This window comes from Bubalus kerabau, chromosome 8 (assembly GCF_029407905.1).
Source record: "Bubalus kerabau isolate K-KA32 ecotype Philippines breed swamp buffalo chromosome 8, PCC_UOA_SB_1v2, whole genome shotgun sequence".
Lineage (NCBI taxonomy): Eukaryota > Metazoa > Chordata > Mammalia > Artiodactyla > Bovidae > Bubalus > Bubalus kerabau.
The window spans coordinates 35,828,504-35,850,266 of NC_073631.1; the positions used below are offsets into that span (position 1 = coordinate 35,828,504).

Here is a 21,763-nt window from a genome sequence, read left to right on the forward strand (position 1 = left end):
TTTGCCAAAGGGCTTACTCCTTGCTTAGACCTCCCCAATATCAGTAAATGGCCTATCCATTCTGCCAGTTGCTCAGGTTAAAGTCCTAGGAGTTGTCCTTGTCTCCTCTTCTTTGTCCAATATTACAACAGCCTCCTAACCCGTCTCACTGCCTCCATCTTTATCCTAGTTCACTCATTCATTGCCCAAGAACCAGAATCATTCTTCCAAGATAAAAGTTAAATCACATCCCTCTGCTTAAAAGCTGCTGAAAGCTGCCCATATCTCTCAGGGTAAAATCTGGAATCTTGGTTTTTTTGTCCATGTGATGCAGCTTGTGGGATCTTAGTTCTCTGACCAGGGATTGAACCCAGGCTCTCAGCAGTGAAAGTGTGGAGTATTAGCTATTGGACCATCAGGGAATTCCCCAAATTTGGAATCTTTGCATTTGCCAGTAAAGTCACAAACTCTGTGTCCCCACTACCTCCCCAGACCTCATCTCCTAGAGCTTCACCTCATTCCCCATATACAGTCTACTCTCTACACATTGGCTGATGTAAGTGGATATGGGGGTAGGGAAGAGGGAGGGCCCAGTGAGCATGGATGTCTGTCCTGAGGAAGAGGCAGCTTCTGTACATTTACACAGAGGTGCTATTAAGGCTGGTGACGACCTTTATGCTTTCTTGCTTGTATGTGAGCAGATCAAAAATGCCTCTGCCTTGGGGCTTTTGCACATGTTGTTCCTTCCTTGTCCAGATACTCTCATCCCTCTCCGTACTCAGGTCTCTGCTCAAAGGTCACCTGAGCAAGGCCTCTCTCTCTCAGCTCCCCAGTCTATAAAATGGTGCCTCCCCCCTCTTCTTTTCCCTTCTTACCCCATTCTGTTTTTCTTCCTAGCATTTATTACCCCTTGGCATGGTGTTTATTAATTTATGGGTCCTGTCCCTGGAATCTGGGCTTCATGAAAGCAGCAACTCTGTCAGTTTTGTTCACTGTTGAATAGGTCCAACACCTAGCAATTATGTTTGGAACAGAGTAGGCACTCAAAAAAATCTTTTTTGAGAAATGATCTCTTTATGACTTTATTAAGTCCTTTTCTTATCTATTCAGTGTCAAATCCTAAGTGCTTAATGTAGGGGATAAGGGCACCCTGTGAGTTTCTTGAACTGAAGGTCTCATGCGTCAGGCTTTAAGATAATGAAATGAGTTTCTCTGCCACAGGATGTGAGCTGGTTTGATGACCCTAAAAACACCACGGGAGCATTGACGACCAGGCTTGCCAATGACGCCGCTCAAGTTAAAGGGGTATGACTACCTCCTTTCTGCTGTGATTGTCCTAATGGGCCATTTAGAATTTGAGCACGAAACTAATTCTCTCCCTACAGTTAATTCTCATCATCATTTAGAAAATGTCAAACCTTTAACCTATGTGATATAGCATGTGTCTTACGGAAAAAATATTATCTGTTTAAATATCATATGCTGTATCACTATAACAGTGATGACTTTTGAGCTTTGTTTTGTTATTTTCCATCTTATTCATGGCATTATCTAAATACATGTAGAAGGATAATTATTTAAAAAGGAAGTATTTATCAGTGTATCATGCAAGCCCAGTCTTTTTTTTTTTTATCTTTTCAGTCTGTTTTAATGCTTTGCTAATCCCCAGAAAATTGTAATTGCTACTGAAAAAAAGTGTGTGTAGTTGCTGTAAGAAAATTTAGGGGCACTGAATTCAGAGGGGAGGGAAGAAAACTTAGACAAAGTTTGAAAGAAATGAAACAAGTATGAAAAAATTAAAACAAGGGTAAAAGGAAAAATTTTATCAGACTATAAAACTTAAATTCTGCTGCTACATGAATCTCTTTAATTAATACAACTAGAAACTATTAGACCAGCAGGTTTTGATTGGTGGGTAAAGTGACAGTTTCTTCTTTAACTGCACCTTGTGTGCAAACTAAGTTGCTTCAGTCGTGTCTGAGTCTTTGCGACCCTATGGACTGTGGCCCGCCAGGCTCCTCTGTCCATGAGGATTCTCCAGGCAAGAATACTGGAGTGGGTTTCCATGCGCTCCTCCAGAGGATCTTCCTGACCCAGGGACTGAACCCACGTCTGTTGTGTCTCCTGCATCGGCAGGCAGGTTCCTCACCACTAGTGCCAGAGGATGATGGATTTTGTCTTAACCTTGTTTCACTCTTGGGCTCTGGCTTTAGAATGCTACCTACCCTCCTCCTCATTGTTGAAATGAAAAACTTCTGGCTTCTAGTAATCTATGCTCTCCCATGGAGTGTTCTAGAGACTCTTTTTCTGTATGAGGAATAGATACTGGGACGGTGAATGTGTCATTAGAATAAAGAACAGTAACCAGTGCAATGTCACCGGAAGCATTTAATCATACTATGCCAAGGGCTTACTTCCCCGCCAGCTTAAGGTTCTAGGTTTTTTGGATCATCTTTCATGTACATTAAAGAAGCACTTTGATCCATTTTACTTATTTCCGTGGCCTTGGCTGCCCTCCTCAGTGAAACGTTTATGTGTATGGAAGCTTAGGTACTGGAGTAATTTGTCTGCTGTGAACTTGCGGGATGTTCTGAGTGCTTCTTGCAGTTGGGTGCTGTGGGAAATGAGTTCTGAGTAGGGCTTGTGGATACTGAAAAAGGAACAGTCTCCATCTTGCCTGTGCCACAGACTCTTTTCAGATTATAACCCTTGACTTTGAAATTGAAAATGTCCAAATACAGAGCTGATTTGAAAGGCCACTCCACTCTGACTTATGCCAGATACGGCTAAGCCTCCCTTTATATAAGCTCAGTGATGGCATCAGATAAAAATAAATGCTCTGTTATATGTGCCGTTTCTTGCAGCCCTGGTGCAATTCCTTGATATGGAATTTAATTATAGAGCTATTGGTAGTTTTTTAATACTGTTTCCCCCTAGTTACTGGTTTGGTGTTTATATCAACATAAGTTTCAAATGATTTCAGAAGGTTGACATTGAGGCAGGGGGCTCGGAAAGAATTCTGTCTTAAAACTCAGAGCCGCCAGAAGCTTTGGTTATTAATCAGTGTATCTAATCATTTTGGGGTTGGGAAAAATTTGACCAAGGCCCCAGAGGTGGAAATGACTATTCTAGACTGTTCTCCATCATTATCTTTCCCTGAGAATGGCCCCACTCAAGCAGAGGAAATTTGGAGAGTTGATAAGACATGGGCCAGAGCAGGAATTTGGAAAGGCTTGAGGTTGTGGGGCGTTTCCAGGGTAAGGGAGAGAAGTGTAGAGTAGCGAAGCGGATTGACTTTGTATTTTGACTTCTGACTTTTCGGTTGGAAATAACTGAATGCTTCTGACAGTTATGCTTCAGGCTCCTTCTGGCATGTAAACTGAAGGTTCTGATGCCTGCTTAGTATCGTAAATTTAAATTCCATAACATTCAGCTCTGTGTATTTTTTCTGAACACAGTCTCTCTAGCTCTAGCTCAGTCTTGTCCAACTCTTTTGCAACCCCATGGACTGTAGCTCACCAGGCTCCTCTGTCCATGGGATTCTCCAGGCAAGGATACTGGAGCGGGTTACCATTTCCTACTCCAGGGTATCTTCCCGACCCAGGGATGAAACCTCAGTCTCCTGCATTGACAGGTGGATTCTTGACCACTGTACCACCTGGGAAGCCCTCTAAACACAATAAGCGTCTCAAATAAGCCACAAAATATTTGGATACCCTCAATGATCAATATTAGGCTTAAATTATGGGTAGTTATGCATCTAACATTGGAAATTTCCAACAGTCCCCATTGAAGGTAATTGTCAGACTATTTTATCTTGCTAATTTGCAGAGCTTGCATTAGGGATCATGGTGTCATTGTTTAATGAAAAGTTTTGTGGTATTAAAAAATCAAATGAGATAGAAATACGTAATTGAACTCTGAATTATTGACCTACTTTCAATATTTATTCTGAGGTCATGGAAATCCTCATCTGGGAAACCAAATAAAGTTACATGTAAACTTTTACTACTAACTTATTAGGTCATAACTGGGGAGATGAGATTTTCACAAAGCTGAATTTTCACAATCTCTAAGAAAATGCATAAGCATGGACTTTAGAGATGATCGGAAGGTGTCTCTCTAACAGTGTTTTGTGTTTGTTTTGCAGGCTATAGGTTCCAGGCTTGCTGTAATTACCCAGAATATTGCAAATCTTGGCACAGGCATTATTATATCCCTCATCTATGGCTGGCAGTTAACACTTCTCCTTTTAGCAATTGTACCCATCATTGCAGTAGCAGGAGTTATTGAAATGAAAATGTTGTCTGGACAAGCCCTGAAAGATAAGAAAGAACTGGAAGGTGCTGGGAAGGTGAGTCAAATGAGATAAGATTTCTGACCTGGGTAGACTAAAATATTCTAGGCAGTATTGTTCTGTTAGTCATGGCTACTTTCTGTGCTCTGAGGATGGCTTTTGTTTTTGTTTATTTGGCTGTGGTGAGTCTTCGTTGTGGCCTGTGAACTTTGTTGCAGCATGTGGGATCTTAGTCCCTGGACCAGGGATTGAACCTTGGCCCCCGGCATTAGGAGCACAGGGGTCTTAAGCACTGGACCACCAGGGAAGTCCCTGAGAATGTTTTTATAACCATTCCTCAAAGCAGTCTTATTTGACACTTATTCAGCAGATTGCAAACTGAAGAAAAGTAGCAAAACAAATTCTTAGACTCACAGACTGAAGACTAATTTTGTTGGACTTTTCTAGTTACAATTGTTTTCATATCACTTTTTCTCCTTCCTTCCCATTTCTCCAGAAATCCATTGCTTTATTGAGGAAAGGAGGCCTATTTAACTAGATGTGGGGAGGGGAGATTTTAAAAACTTGAAAAGTCTTAAAGGTATTCACTCTAACTGGCTAAAATATCATCCCTCTTTCCCTTTCATTACACCTCCTCCCTTCATGTTACTTGTGTTTGCCGTCTGTTAATGTTGTTTTTAGTCACTCACTCATGTCCGACTGTTTGCAACCCCATGGACTATAGCCTGCCAAGCTCCTCTGTCCATGGGATTTCCCAGGCAAGAATAACTGGAGTGGGTTGTCATTTCCCTCCCCAGGAGGTCTTCCCAACCCAGGGATCTAACCTGCGTCTCCCATGTTTCCTGTATTGGCAAGCGAATTCTTTACCACTGACGGAACCATCTGGGAAGCCCCGTTTACCCTTTATCCTAACACATTTTGCTGGGGGTGGGGGAAGCATGTTGCATGCTTGCCTGTTTGTTATTGTTGCTTGATTTGCATTTTGAATCTCCCCTTTTTTCCCCCAAAAGTTTTACTTGATATTGGAGTATAGTTGATTAACACTGTTGTGTTAGTTTGAGGTGTGCAACAAAGTGATTCAGTTACACATGTATCCGTTCTTTGTCTAATTCTTTCTTCATTTAGGTTATTACCGAGTTTTGAGTAGAGTTGTTGTTTTGAACAGATGCATGCATGGCAGTCGTTCTACTCCCCAGGGGGCCTGTGAGCCAGGTTCTTCTGTCAGCTCCTTTCGCAGGTGAGGCTGAGGCACAGGCAGGTAATGCCACAGTGCCTCAGAGCTCAAGTCTCAGAGCCACGATTCAAACGCAGACAGTCACGCTCCCAAGTTGTACCTCAGTTAAGAAACAAAGAGGTCTTTGACATATACAGACTACCATGTGTAAATTACATAGCTGGTGGGAAGCTGCTATTTAACACAGGTAACTCAACTCAGTGCCCTGTGCTGGCCTAGAGGAGTAGGATAGGGGGGAAGTGGAGGCTCAGAAGGAAGGTGGTAAAGCAGTTATCCTCCACTAAAGAAAAATAAAAGAGGTCTGCTAATGGTGGAGCATAGTCTGATATCACATGATCTGTATCATTGCAGAAACGAGCGGTCAGAGCCGAGCTCCCTCAGAACTAGGCCTACCGTCTAGGATAGGGTGACATCTACCCGTGGACCCTCCAAGGTGCCTGAGACTCAAGGCAGCGACCCGGGCAGATCCAGTGGCCTTGGGTCCTTTGTCTCTGCACCAGGCACCTCACCAATAAGGATGATGAAAGGGGTCCTTTGGTTGGTTATCAGCACTCTCACTTTTTCCGTTGCCTCCCTGCTATCTTCTCTGACTTTTTGTACCCTGTGTCCTTGGGATTCCTTCGGGAAACGTCTTTGGATCAGCTTTAGTGCTTCTCAGTGATTGTCTGGGGGAGAAAGTCCTCATGTGAGGTTTCCCTTTGGTCCTGAAGTCCAGCAGCAGGGTGCTGGCCCTCAGACATTGGCTGTGGTCAGGCCCAGGTGACGTCAGCCCCTGGCAGGGAGTCCATCCTGTGACCGGTCACTTCATTTAATCCTGTACTTTGTGGGATTTTCCCCTATGGTGCTGATTCATCTAATGAGAAAATGAGAAAACGTGCATACAAAGAAAGTGCATTACTGTTTCTAGTGTCATCGTTTATGGAGGTGTTCAAAGTGTCCCAGAGAGGAGGTTTAGGTTGTTTGTAGGAAGATGACCAGCCGGAAGCTGATTCATTGCAAGCCACAGGTTTTCACCTTTAAAGTATTGCATTAGCTTTAAAACTCTGGTAATTTGTTGGAAGTGGGGGAGGTGAAGGGGTGCAGATGGAAACAGATATGTTTGAGAATAGCAGGTTTTCTGGATAAAGGTCGGGAGTGAGGTAAATGCTCTAAATCGGTGGTTCATGAGAGAGAGATAAAAGCAGGTAGGGGAAGTGATTGCTGCACCAACCAGTCCATGAAATAGTAAAAGTCAGCTCCCATCTGATCGTCATTCTCAGGCTGCCACTTGTTGATTTTTTATTATATACCAGGCATCATGCTAAGAATGCTACATGTTCTCACTTGATACTCTCAATAACCCTTTTGAATTACCCTGTTAGATCATAAAACTCAGGATTCAGAGGAGTCAGGTAGCTTGCCCAAAGTCACATAGCAGCAGCCTAATTGGTCTGTCTGTCCACTTTTTATATTTGTCTGACAGAGGCCACAGTCATCTCTTATAAACACAAATAAGATCTTGCTAACCTCCACCCATCCAGTGACTTCTGATCACACTAGCAGTAAAATCTGACAGAATGTGGTCCACTGGAGAAGGGAATGGCAAACCACTTCAGTATTCTTGCCTTGAGAACCCCATGAACAGTATAAAAAGGCAAAAAGATAGGACACTGAAAGATGAACTCCTCAAGTTGCTAGGTGCCCAATATGCTACTAGAGATCAGTGGAGAAATAACTCCAGAAAGAATGAGGGAATGGAGCCAAAGCAAAAACAGCACCCAGTTGTGGATGGGACTGGTGATAGAAGCAAGGTTCGATGCTTAAAGAGCAATATTGCATAGGAACCTGGAATGTTAGGTCCATGAATCAAGGCAAATTGGAAGTGGTCAAACAGGAGATGGCAAGAGTGAAGATCAACATTCTAGCAATCAGCAAACTAAGATTGACTGGAATGGGTGAATTTAACTCAGATGACCATTGTAAATCTACTACTGTGGGCAGGAATCCCTTAGAAGAAATGGAGTAGCCATCCTAGTCAACAAAAGAGTCTGAAATGCAGTACTTGGATGTAATCTCAAAAATGACAGAATGATCTCTGTTCGTTTCCAAAGCAAACCATTGAATATCATGATAATCCAAGTCTATGCCCCAACCAGTAATGCTGAAGAAGCTGAAGTTGAACGGTTCTATGAAGACCTACAAGACTTTCTAGAACTAACACCCAAAAAAGATGTCCTTTTCATTATAGGGGACTGGAATGCAAAAGTAGGAAGTCAAGAAACACCTGGAGTAACAGGCAAATTTGGCCTTGGAGTACAGAATGAAGCAGGGCAAAGACTAATAGAGTTCTTCCAAGAGAACGCACTGGTCATAGCAAATACCCTCTTCCAGCAACACAAGAGAAGAGTCTAACATGGACATAATCAGATGGTCAACAATGAAATCAGATTGATTATATTCTTTGCTGCCAAAGATGGAGAAGCTCTATACAGTCTGCAAAAACAAAACCGGGAGCTGACTGTGGTTCAGATCATGAACTCCTTATTGCCAAATTCAGACTTAAATTGAAGAAAGTAGGGAAAACCACTAGACCATTCAGATATGACCTAAATCAAATCCCTTATGATTATACAGTGGAAGTGAGAAATAGATTCAAGGGACTAGATCTGATAGACAGAGTGCCTGATGCACTATGGATGGAGGTTCATGACATTGTAAGGAGACAGGAATAAAGACAATCTCCAAAAAAAGAAATGCAAAAAAGCAAAATGGCTGTCTGAGGAGGCCTTACAAATAGCTGTGAAAGAAGGGAAGCGAAAAGCAAAGGAGAAAAGGAGAGATATACCCAATTGAATGCATTTGAGTTCCAAAGAATAGCATTCAATACCCATTGAATGCATTTGAGTTCCAGAAAATAGCAAGGAGAGATAAGAAAGCCTTCCTCAGTGATCAGTGCAAAGAAATAGAGGAAGACAATAGAATGGGAAAGACTGGAGATCTCTTCAAGAAAATTAGAGATACCAAGGGAACATTTCATGCAAAGATGGGCTCAAGAAAAGACAGAAATGGTAGGGACCTAACAGAAGCCGAAGATATTAAGAAGAGATGGCAAGAATACACAGAAGAACTGTACAAAAAAGATCTTCACGACCCAGATAATCACGATGGTGTGATCACTTACCTAGAGCCAGACATCCTGGAATGTGAAGTCAAGTGGGCCTTAGAAAGCATCACTACAAACAAAGCTAGTGGAGGTGATAGAATTCCAGTTGAGCTATTCCAAATCCTGAAAGATGATGCTGTGAAAGTGCTGCACTCAATATGCCAGCAAATGTGGAAAACTGAGCAGTGGCCACAGGCCTGGAAAAGGTCCATTTTCATTCCAATCCCAAAGAAAGGCAATGCCAAAGAATGCTCAAACTACCACACAGTTGCACTCATCTCACACGCTATTAAAGTAATGCTCAAAATTCTCCAAGCCAGGCTTCAGCAATATGTGAACCATGAATTTCCAGATGTTCAAGCTGGTTTTAGAAAAGGCAGAGAAACCAGAGATCAAATTGCCAACATCCACTGGATCATGGAAAAAGCAAGAGAGTTCAGAAAAACATGTATTTCTGCTTTATTGACTATACCAAAGCCTTTGACTGTGTGGATCACAATAAACTGTGGAAAATTCTTCAAGAGATGGGAATACCAGACCACCTGACCTGCCTCTTGAGAAACCTACATGCAGGTCAGGAAGCAACAGTTAGAACTGGACATGGAACAACAGACTGGTTCCAGATAGGAAAAGGAGTATGTCAAGGCTGTGTATTGTCACCCTGTTTATTTAACTTATATGCAGAGTACATCATGAGAAATGCTGAGCTGGAGGAAGCACAGGCAGGAATCAAGATTGCCGGGAGAAATATCAATAACCTCAGATATGCAGATAACACCACCTTTATGGCAGAAAGTGAGGAGGAACTCAAGAGCCCCTTGCTGAAAGTGAAAGAGGAGAATGAAAAAGTTGGTTTAAAGCTCAACATTCAGAAAACTAAGATCATGGCATCTGGTCCCATCACTTCATGGAAGGAGATGGGGAAACAGTGGAAACACTGACTGACTTTGTTTTGGGGGGCTCCAGAATCACTGCAGGTGGTAATTGCAGCCGTGGAATTAAAAGACACTTGCTCCTTCGAAGGAAAGTCATGACCAACCTAGATAGCATATTGAAAAGCAGAGACATTACTTTGTCAACAAATGTCCGTGTAGTCAAGGCTACAGTTTTTCCAGTACTAATGTATGAACGTGAGTTGGACTATAAAGAAAGCTGAGCACCGAAGAATTGATGCTTTTGAACTGTGATGTTCAAGAAGACTCTTGAGAGTCCCCTGGGCTGCAAGGAGATCCAACCAGTCCATCCTAAAGGAAAGCAGTCCTGAACATTCATTGGAAGGACTGATGCTGAAGCTCAAACTCCGATAATTTGGCCACCTGATGCGGGGAGCTGACTCATTTGAAAAGACCCTGATGCTGGGAAAGATTGAGGGCAGGAGGAGAAGGAGATGACAGAGGAGGAGATGGTTGGGTGGCATCACCGACTCGATGGCCATGCGTTTGGGTGAACTCCGGGAGTTGGTGATGGATAGGGAGGCCTGCGTGCTGTGGTTCATGGGGTAACAAAGAGTTGGATACAACTGAGCGACTGAACTGAACTGAACCTCCACCCCTTCAGTGACTTCTGATCACACTGGCAGTAACATCAACCCCGGATTATTAAACTCTGCATGACTCAGCCCATGATGACTTCTCTGACCCTGTCTTGCTCGGCTGTCTCCCTCATCCACCCTGCCCTGGCCTCATGGGCCTTCTTTCTGGTCCTACAAAATTCCAAGCTGGTTCCCTCTGGTCTTCATAGCTCTTCTGAGAGGTCTCTCCTGACGTTCGAATTCATTCCTGACACTTTTCTGCACTTAATGTTTCTTTCCCACTTGTTTATTGATTAATGACTGTCTTCCCTACTAAGGTGGGGACCAGTATCATATCTGTTGTTCCCCTTAGAAGGACGGAGCAGGGCCAGGATTGCAGAGCAGGACTGTGTGATGTCAGAGCCGGCTCCTAAAACCTCTACACTGCTCGTGGTCTCTGCTCCATTGATTTCTGTCACATTATTCACGAATGAATATTTTTATAGAATAGATGCTTTTTCTTTTTTAGAAATAAAAGCCGTAATCACACTTGAGTTTCTACAAGGGTAGGAAGAGAAGTGTGAGGTTTTTCAGGAAACCTGTGCATATTTTTTGCATTCCTAAAAATCATTTAGTACATGATGGTTTCTGAGGGAAACCCCGTGCTATTGATATTTCCTCTTCTTATAAATTACAACATCCCTTTCCTCATTGTGATTACTGAATCTCTATGTAAAATTTGGAGTAAATGAACCTGCGAGGATGCAGAATACTAATTAAGCCTTTTCCTAATTTCTTCTTGTGTGACAAGATGAAGATGATTGTGCAGTGATTATATTATTTTACTCACTATTCAAGGTGTGCAGCTCATGAACTCTCACTTTTATTGGGCTCTCCACACACTATAAAGTGATGACGTTACAAACCAAACAATACACACTGGCATAAGAAAAAATGTGCCCAGAAAATAAGTATTTCTTAAAATCATTACATTGAAATTCACAGTAAAGTCTGTTTTTTCCCAGCAGACAGTTGTAAAGTTTGCTAAATTTTCTTAACTAATGCAAAAAAAGCCTCTTTTCTTTGTTTGAAGCCTCATAAATGAAAATATTTCTACCAGTGATCATCTCTGAGGGTTTGACTGGAGGTGGATTTTTTCTTCTAACTTTTTGCTTTCTGCAGTGTTAGTGTTTTCTAAAATAAGTATAATTTTTATAATATGTAAATAATTGCATAAAATATTTTAACATAAGTTGAATCTGGACATTTCCCTGTATTTGTTAGTAGCTTATGGTAAACTTAGTTCATTCTTGTTGGCCTGCTGGGTCAGAACATAATATTTTTAACTTTATTTTTAAAATACTTTTTTTGTTTTTAAGAGTATGGTATTAATTTCTTTCTTCTAGTAGCCTTTTGCATTAGTCTTTAAAACCAACAACATCATATCAAATATTCACTATTATCTTTGAAGGTAGGTATTGGTGTAGGATTCAGTAAAGAATCATTGAGAGTTTGGGTTTGTGATTTTTGTTTTGCCATAAATCACTCTAATATAATTGAATTTGTCTGTATTAGAGTCAGTTCTGACCAGGGAAGAGGCCAGAGAAAGGAAGAACATCTTAATATGGGTAATTTCTCATAGTGATTTATAATTTAGACTTACAATCTAAAACTTATTTTTCTTAAAATTAGAGTTAAAAGGGACTCCAGAGACCCTCTTGTCTACCCTCATTTAATAGATGAGAACAGACCGAGAGATGTTTTAAGGTCCCATGCTGAAGCAGGCTGAAGTATCATTTTGTATTGTATACTGGTGTTTTCTGTATTTTCTATAGCCTTTTTATCCAGACTCTAAAAGGTGGTAAATGATGTGTTTGTCCTAATGAGATAGCCTTGTTAGAAGTTAACTTTCAACTAAAACATAATCGAATGATAGTAACTTTCTGGAAAACAAATTGTTAATATGTGCTGTACTCCTTAAAAATTAGTTTATTTTCTTTGATCTTGTTAACTCACTTTTAAGAATGTCTAAGACAATAATTTAATAGGGACATAAATGTGCAAGGATGTTTTCACAGCATTCTTTTTAATAAGAATTGAAAACTTAGTTCAGTAAAAGCTTTGTTCAGTGGCCCTTTAAACAACTCATTGTTAATATATATATTTAATAACCTTGGAAAAGGCTCTTGATATTTGTTAAAGTAAAAAATAAGGCTGTAAAGCCAAACATAGAATGTCAGCACAGTTTTGTTAAACAGGTATATTTTTAGAAAATAACAGCATGTAAGCTATTATGTAAAATACACCAATATGTAACTTTTCATTACCTTCCTTATCTTTTCAATATTTTCCAAATATTCTTTAGTTGTCTTAAATGACAATTATGCAGAGAAAAATATAAACATTTTATATTTTTAATAATAGCAATTATAATGATACTATAATAATTTATATATAATAATTATGAACTGAAAATGTGACCATCATAGAAGAAAGAGCACTTCAATAGAGGTAAAATACTGAGTTCTCAGGTTACTTTTGCTCCTGTAAAGCTGTGTGGCTTTAGGTAAGGGCCTTCATCTGTTGACACTTGAGAATCTCTTTCTGCAGAGAGGAGTTTAAATTAGCTCATGTTCTTTCCAGATCTAAAACTCAATTTGATAATGTACTTAGTATCTCTTCCATAGCAAAGAAACTCAGAGGTCATAATAAATATTATTTAATATATAATATTAATCTCTCTAGTGGAATTCCACCTTATTGCCACTGCTGGCTTTTGTACCTTTAGTGACGGAGTGTTCTCTGTTACAGATTGCCACTGAAGCGATAGAAAACTTCCGGACTGTTGTTTCTTTGACTCGGGAGGAGAGGTTTGAATATATGTATGCCCAGAGTTTGCAGGTACCATACAGGTAATAGCCACTGACAAGTAGGAGGGGAGTATGGGGACTTTTTCAATCATCAGGTTTGTTTTCAGGAAAATTAGTTTGACCAGAAGGTAGGGAGTAAGTGGAGAGACTTCTAGAAGGGAACCAATTGGGAAGCAGTTGTAATTCTCCAAGAGAGGAATCACAGGACCTGACCTAAGGCAAGGACGTCTCTGAGGTAGATCCAGTGAGAACAGTAACCGAGGGCAGGGGAGGGAGCGAGGATATTGAGAATGGCTCTGACCCTGTGTTTGCGTGATGACCCTATTACTTGATCGTGCTGGGAATGAGTTCTTTGTGGAACGTGAAATTTGGGGTGTCTGTGAGGCTTGAGGGTGTGGTGCTTCCTGAGGACACCCTCCCTTCCTTGTTCTCTTTACCAGTCTCCAGTGCAGACCCTTTGTCCTTTAATGAACTCATGGTGAGTGCTCTAAAAAGTGACGTGGATACGAGCAGGCCTGACTTCTTTGACTCTTTTGTTTCTTATACGATGAAAGGAGCAAATTTGGGTTTTTATAGTAGAGTTTTGTTTGTTGTTTTTTTTTTTATAGTAGAGCCTTTTTATAGGAAAAAAAAATTGTTTAAATCCCAGTCCTCGAAACAGAAGCTGAGCTGCTCTGCTTGAAACAGGCCCACTCACCAGTCTGTGCCCACACCACCCAGCTCCATGTGGCTCAAAACTACACGTGTTAACTCCCTGGGGGCGCCTTCCCTAAACCCCCCAGAGGGTTGCTGCTGCTAAGTCGCTTCAGTCCTGACCGACTCTGTGCAACCCCATAGAGGGCAGCCCACCAGGCTCCCTATCCCTGGGATTCTCCAGGCAAGAACAGTGGAGTGGGTTGCCATTTCCTTCTCCAATGCGTGAAAGTTAAAAGTGAAAGTGAAGTCGCTCAGTCGTGTCCGACTCTTAGCGACCACATGGACTGCAGCCTACCAGGCTCCTCCATCCATGGGATTCTCCAGGCAAGAGTACTGGAGTGGATTGCCACTGGTGCCTCCTCATTTCTTGCTGTAACATGTTACAAGGGAAACTTCCACTGCATGAATCATCCAGCTCAGCTCCTGGGTCCCCAAAGACAAGAACACAGCTGGCACCTCTGCGTGGCCCTTCTCGTCCCTGCAGCTCATGGGTGTTGGGTCAACACGTGTTGAGCAATTGTTCAGTGTAAACTACGTATATGTTACATGTCCATGGGTGAGGGGCAGGGAAGGAGTGCATTAACTCCTAACAAACTCTTCTTGTCCTTGGCTTATTTTACCTTGACCTCAACACTTCGAGGTGTGGTTAGTTCTCCGTTGAAGTGGAGATGTGAGGACCAAACTTAGTGTTTTGGAAATGAAATCCATTTTGTCTGCTGTGCCACCATCCCCTACTTCTAACGCATCAAAGGTTATGTTTTAAGGACTGAGAAATGAAAGTCAAGTAAATGTCAGAATGTCTTCTTTTCAGAAACTCTTTGAGGAAAGCACATGTCTTTGGAATTACATTTTCCATCACCCAGGCAATGATGTATTTCTCCTATGCTGGCTGTTTCCGGTTTGGTGCCTACTTGGTGGCGCAAGGCATCATGGAGTTTCAGGATGTTCTCTTGTAAGTACGGGGCTCCTACTGACAGTCGGGCTCTAGAAATGAAACCAAGGTGCATGTGCTTCATGCCTGGATAGGAAGCCTTACTGTGAAGCTTCATGAAGAGATTTTGGTGATTCAGAAGTTGGCGTTTTGCCTCTGAGTCTCCGTATGTTACTCTGAAAGCATCCCATTTCATTTGGAGAATTGGCATCTGCCCTTCTCCCCAGTACTGACTCACACATTTGACCTTCTCAAATCCATGGCTCGGTGGGGTTGTGATTCATCGAGGGGTTTCCAGCAGGCCTGGGTGTTTGGGAAGAAGCCTCACCCAGAGTCAAGCACCTGGTTCCTTTGAGAAGATTCTGAACAGGGCAGCTAAAGAATAGACGTGGAGCACTGAGGTCTGAGAGCCCTGGAATATTGTAGGATACATTTGCTTTGCTTGATAAGAGAAAAGGAATTAGAAGGTAAGAGCTGGAGAAATTGAGGAATGAAAAAGGAAAGCTCTATGGGAATATCTGGCTCATCGCCGTGAAATGCAGAAGATGGTACCTGAGTCAGAAGACAGGCCTGGACTTCCTTCTAAAGTACTGAATATACAGTTAAACTAAAATACGTGGTTTGGTAGTGAAAAGTGAGTGTAATTTTTCTGAGTGTCGTGGGTGGTGATGTGTGAGCTGCCCTTTGATAGCCACCATAATCACTGGTGACACAGTTTTCTAGTTAAACCAGCATCAGTGAGACGTGGAAGTACATGTCAGTGTAACATTTACATCCTATTTAGACATCGGTTTGTGCGTGCATTCCAGGTTTCTCAGGATGACCCCAGCAGAAGATTGTAAAATTTCCACTCGGCCTCTCTCTGACGGATGATATGCAGGTGCTCTTTATAACTATGGCCAAAAGATTGTAATCAGGCTTCACTGGTATTGGTACTTCGATTAGATAATTATTTTATAATTATTCCTTTGAAAGTGAAAGTGTAGTCGCTTAGTCATGTCCGACTCTTTGCGATCCTATGGACTGTAGTCCACCAGACTTCTCCATGGGATTTTCCAGGCGAGAATACTGGAGTGGGTTGCCATTTCCATCTCCAGGGTATCTTCCGGACCCAGGGATTGAACTTAGTTCAGCCGCTCAGTCGTGTCCGACTCTTTGTGACCCCATGAACCGCAGGCCTCTCTGTCCATCACCAACTCCTGGACCAAACCCATGTCCATCGAGTTGGTGATGCCATCTAACCATCTCATCCTCTGTCATCCCCTTCTCCTCCTGCCCTCAATCTTTCCCAACATCAGGGTCTTTTCAAATGAGTCAGCTCTTCGCATCAGGTGGCCAAAGTATTGGAGTTTCAGCTTCAACACCATTCCTTCCAATGAACACCCAGGACTAATCTCCTTTAGGATGGACTGGTTGGATCTCCTTGCAGCCCAAGGAACTCTGAAGAGTCTTCTCCAACACCACAGTTCAAAAGCATTGCAGGCAGACTCTTGACTGTCTAAGTCACCAGAGAATCCAAATTAGTGCTTTACTCTGAGGTTAAGGTATTCAACTGATGAAAGTTACTGACTCTTAGATTGTTAGATTCAGAAAATCAGTCTTCTGAGTAAGGGATACGGGAGACCTGTCTGAAGAGCTATCTGTTTGAAAAAGATCCCACAGGTCTAGATAAGTAGACCAAATGAACCATCTGAGTGATTTGTTCAGAGGTGTTTAGAAACAGCGCTGTGGGCTCCGTTAGCTCAGGCAAAGAGCCCAAAGAAACAGACCTGATGGACTCACGGTATGATCCTGGGAAGATCCCCAGTGTTGTATCGGTTCTAGGCCTACTGTTTAAAAAGACATTTTGATCAGTGTATCCAGAGAAGGGCAGCTGGAATGTTGGGAGTGAAAGGAGTTACCAAAGATATAAACGGCTTTTAAAATAATATTCCAGTTCTTTGAAGGGCAGTATTAGGCAAAAGGATGTACATTTCTCTTTGATTTGAAAAGGAACTTTTTAACAAAAGACTTCCTCTAGCAAACTTCCTCCTTCCTGAAACAAAGGATGGGAGCTGGCTTGGGGTGTGCGCCCTGGCACAAACTTGGAGAGCTGGACTTGACATCCTGTAAAGTCCTTCCCGACTTGAAGCTGCTATGATTCCCATGATGTAGATTAAGAATGGCAATGCAGGGACTTCCTTGGTGGTCCAGTGATTAGGAGTTGGTTGCTTTCTATACTGTGGCCTGGGTTCGATCCCTAGGGGGAGCTAAGATCTCAGAAGCTGCAGCATGGCTAAAAAAAAACCAAAAGAACTCAGAGCATCTTGAGAGCAGCACACTATCTGGCTGTTGAAGGAACTCTCTTCTTTGCTGCATGGCTCATGGCTTTTCTAAGACTCTGATCCAATTCCAGCAAAACTGCCTATATCCATTATTGATGGCCACAGATACTGCTGCAAGACAGCCACCCACTAGCCCCCAGGAATGTACAGTAGTGAACATCTGTTCTTGGCTCTGAAGTCTGGGGTCAGCCAGGCAGTTCTGCTGTCTGGGCTAGGCAGAGGAGATCTCAGCTGGGCTCACGCGTGTGTGCAGTGAGCAGTGGGGCCCACACCACACTCTTCTGTCCGTGCCTTGTCCTCTAGCCAGCCAGCCAGGCTTGTGGTTGTGGAAGAATGAGAGAGACAGGGGCACGCAAGGCCCCCTGAATCATAGGCTTGGAGCTGGAAACCGTCACTTCCACCACATCCTGTTGGCCAGAGCAAGTCCCAAGGCCAAGCCAGATTCCAAGGGTAGGAAGACAAATTCCACTTCTTCCATGGAGAGGCTGCAAGGTCACATTATAAGAAGGCGAAAACCAAAGAGAGATGAAACATGGGGTCATTTTACAATCAGTTAACCACACTGATATGAACTTATAAGGAGACGGTTGTTTCTTGTTTGACTAATGTGTTGGATTCTTCGAGGCGGCTCTCAGGTTGTAGAAGTACCACCCTTTTGGCAATGCAGTCGCTAACTCTTGACACATCTTGTCCTTGTTGTTGGCAGAGTGTTCTCAGCTATTGTCTTTGGTGCCATGGCTGTGGGACAGGTCAGTTCATTTGCTCCTGACTATGCCAAGGCCAAAGTGTCAGCAGCCCACGTCATCAATATCATTGAAAAAACTCCTCTGATCGACAGCTACAGCACGGAAGGCCTAAAGCCGGTCAGTTTCATGTTTTGTACATGACCTAACTGATGAATGAATGCATTCTAAGTGGAAGTTTAATAAAATCTGTGCTTTTACTTGCTGGTAGTAAAATGAAACTTTCTTGATCATGGGTTCATTTTAATAAATGCTGATAATATTGATACATGTTAACATCTAGTACTTTTATATAACAGAGCCACAGGGATATAGGAATACTGCCCATTTTATACACAAATCCTGCGAATCAGGTTTTATTATGTGTAGGTAATTCCGTTATAGCTTTGGGTTATCACATTTGTATTGTGTTAATGAGACATGCTGTGGAAATGCTGACCCTTTTAGATCTGTATTACTTTCTAGCAGTTACAACTGAAGCTTGATTGGAATCCAAGGTCGCTGCCCTCTGATACCTGGCAGTACAGAGGATTGGCTCTAAAGTCAGTTTTCAGGATTGCAGCAATGAAACTTACTGTTACTGTCCTGATTTTAGAGTACAGTGGAAGGAAATGTGGCCTTTAATGACGTCGTGTTCAACTACCCGACTCGACCAGACATCCCGGTGCTTCGGGGGCTGAGCCTGGAGGTGAAGAAGGGCCAGACGCTGGCCCTGGTGGGCAGCAGCGGCTGTGGGAAGAGCACAGTTGTCCAGCTCCTGGAGCGGTTCTATGACCCCTTGGCTGGCACAGTGGTGAGCGCACTATTTTCTTTATTTTTTTGTGGAGTGTAGTGTTAGTTTCAGGTGTACGACAAAGCAGTTCAGTTATGCATATACATATATCCACACTTTTTTCAGATTCTTTACCCATACAGGTTGTTACAGAATATTGAGTAGAGTTCCCTCAACAATAGGTCCTTGTCAGTTATCTGTTTTATATATAGAGGATTGTGTGTGCTAATCCCACGCTCCTAATTTATCCTTCTCCAACATGTTTCCCCTTTGGTAACCATAAGTGTGTTTTTGAAATCTGAGAGTCTTCTTTCTGTTTTGTAAAGTTCATTTGTATAATTTTAAAAAATTAGATTCCTCATTTGTATAATTTTTAAAAATTAGATTCCACATGAGTGATAGCATATGATATTTGCGTTTCTCTGTGTGAATTACTTCATTTAGTATAATAATCTCTAGGTCCTTCTGAGCATCCTGTCTTGTTCAGCTCATTCCAAATTTTTCGTCTTCCTAATGCCTAGATGTATTTAATTCTCGACCATAAGCCATGGCTTTATAAACCTTTAAACAATGGCCTGACCTCCTTGACACAGTCTTAAAGCTGTGTCCACTGTTCCAGCCAATTTGTCCAACCTTTCCTTCTACTCTACTACCCTCCCCTCCTCAACAAGCAGCCTTTTTTTGCCTGCCGTCCCCCTTCCCTTGGTCTCAGTTACATGAGAGGATCCGGGGGGTGGAAATCCAGAAAGGCAGAGGAGGGGCACTGAGAGAAGCCAGATGGAAGCCAGGGATGGCAAGGAGAAGGCGGTCCCCAGTGGCAGACGCCATGGAGAGACGGGGTACGGTGAAGACCGAAAAGACGTGGGAGGGGCTGGCCGTTAATGGGCTGCTTCTGACCTTTCACAGTCTCCTCAGTGAAGTGGTGGCGGGAGAAGACAGTTGCTCATGGCTGAGGTGTGGTTAGGAGGGAAACGGAGACGAAGTGTGTAGAGATTAGCGGCAGATCAAAGGGAAAGGGAAGGAAAATACAACTGGGCAGAACCCAGGGAAGACGTTCATCACGGGGAATCCTGAACATTTTTATGGCTGAAGATGGGATAAAACCATTGATGGAGAAAGGAAATTCAGACACCTTCTAAGGGAAAAAAAAAAAAGCAATAGCAACAAATTTGGGAAACAGATAAAGAACATAGAGGGATTCTCTTTTCTTTCTAAACTAAAAGGGTAAGTGAAGGGTCAGATTTATTCATGGGACGTTCAGTAAACCGTCAATGAGTGCTTGTCAGGGACTCTCTTAGGCACTGGGAATGAGATAGGCGTTGTGAAGGGAGTAGGGACATTTTTGATTGTTATTTTTTGGTCGCACTATGCAGCTTGTGGGATCTTAGTTCCCTGACCAGGGATGGAACCTGGGGCATTGCAGTTAAATTACGAAGTTGTAACCACTGGACCACCAGAGATTTCCCAAAAATAGTAAATTTTTAAATGACTGTAATGGGGACTAGAAAAGAATCATATTAGGAAAGAGTGAAATTTATAGCAAAACATTTCCATTATGTAGGCCTTGAGTTATCGGTTATACTCAGGGGTGACATTCAAAATATTCAACAACTGGAATGGCCTGGGCACTGCCCAACCAGGATGGACACCTGCTTTGTACAGTGAGACTGATGCCCGCCAGCTCCTTATGGGTCCTGCTTGTGTTAATGGTTGACATGGAAATAGCATTTTCTACCTGTAGGCGAGGGCTCTTTTCACTTCCTCACAGTAATCACAGTGATCATAAATATTTCTTACTGTATCCAAAGACAGTTGTGCCTTTAGTGAGTCTATTCTGTGACAGTTATGTACGCTTTGTTCTTCTTTAATCTTGGTTCCTTATTTTTACTACTTCATTACATATTTTCTGTGAATTCTGACTTTATGCTTCAGTTTTATGTTTAAGGTTTGGACAGAGAACTCTCAATGAAGACCTTCCTGACAAATGAAGCCATCAGAGGAGAAAATGTTGTCTCTCAGACAGTGATCATGGTCCTTAAGAGACATTTATTAAGCAGCATGTTATATGCTAATCTCTAATGAATTATAGGGGATGATTAAAAATTTTAACCATCTTCCAGTTAAAGAATTTAACTGAAGAGATAGGGCATATCCTTCCATAAGTTAAAGAAGATAGACTTTGGGACGTCTCTGGGGTCCATTGGTTAAGACTCCATGCTTCCAATGTAGGAAGCATGGGTGGGTTTGATCCCTAGTGGGGGAACTAAGATCCCACATGCCACCCGGTGTGGCCAAAATTTTTTTTAAAACAGATGATAGATCTAGAGTTGATTCTTAAAGGAAAACTAGAACTAGAGGCATAAGGCTATACGAGTGTGCAGTCAAGATGTTGTTTGATGAAAGATAATATGAGCTGTGGCTGATAAGTGATTTGTCCCTAATGTAGCATAAGATAAGTTGGACTTCCTGGGTAGGTAAAAAACCTGCCTGCCAATGTAGGAGGCTCAGGAGACATGAGCTCAGGCCGTGGATCGGGGGGATCCCCTGGAGGAGGGCATGGCAACCTGCTCCAGTATTCTTGCCTGGAGAATCCCCATGGACAGAGCAGCTTGGCGGGCTACTGTCCATGGGGTCACAAAGAGTGGGACACAACAAAAGCAACTAATCATGCACGCATGAAGCATAAGTTGGCTGAAATAGCAGATTTAATTAGAATAATGACTCTCAAACTTGTTTGATTATAACCCTGTTACGAAAGGCAAAAAATTTCATTCCCCAGCCTGCCCCCCCAATTGCACATGTAGTCACTGTAGTGGGAAAAACTCTTGGCAATAACAAAGCTTTGGAGTTGAAAACAGCAATAATGGTAACAGTAAAATAATCAGACTACAAGAAAGTAAAGAAATAAATGGTTATTCTCCACATCCATTAACGCAGGGGAGCAAAATTAAAGGCATGAACCGTACCAGTTATGGTTCAGCGTAGGAAACAAAGCGCTGTGGGCATCTGAGCAGCTGCTCGTTTAATAAGGGGGTTCAGCGCTCACATCATCACTGGCAGAGGGAAGTCAGAGTCAGCGCTCCCGGCATTCAAATCAGCGCCGCAGCTGGGATCCTGTGGCCAGGAAGTTGCCGGGACTTGTGCCCATGTCACAGCTGCTCCAAGCCTGAAGACACAAGGACAGAGTCTCGCTGCTGCAGAAGCTCCTCTCTGCCAGAACACGGGCGACAGTTTACCACAGCTTCTGGTTTCCAGGTTTTGCACC

The 21,763-nt window shown here is 42.5% G+C and overlaps 1 protein-coding gene across 1 annotated transcript in view; it reads left to right on the forward strand.

Moving 5' to 3' along the window:
* The window catches only part of LOC129659035 (ATP-dependent translocase ABCB1), a 110,189-nt gene that overhangs the window by 79,119 nt on the left and 9,307 nt on the right, over positions 1 to 21,763 (forward strand). Inside the window, exons 20-25 of the mRNA XM_055590043.1 lie at positions 1,201 to 1,284; positions 4,130 to 4,333; positions 12,974 to 13,074; positions 14,540 to 14,680; positions 17,690 to 17,846; positions 18,322 to 18,519. Coding sequence (XP_055446018.1) covers positions 1,201 to 1,284; positions 4,130 to 4,333; positions 12,974 to 13,074; positions 14,540 to 14,680; positions 17,690 to 17,846; positions 18,322 to 18,519 — 885 coding nt within the window. The remainder of the gene's footprint in view (positions 1 to 1,200; positions 1,285 to 4,129; positions 4,334 to 12,973; positions 13,075 to 14,539; positions 14,681 to 17,689; positions 17,847 to 18,321; positions 18,520 to 21,763) is intronic.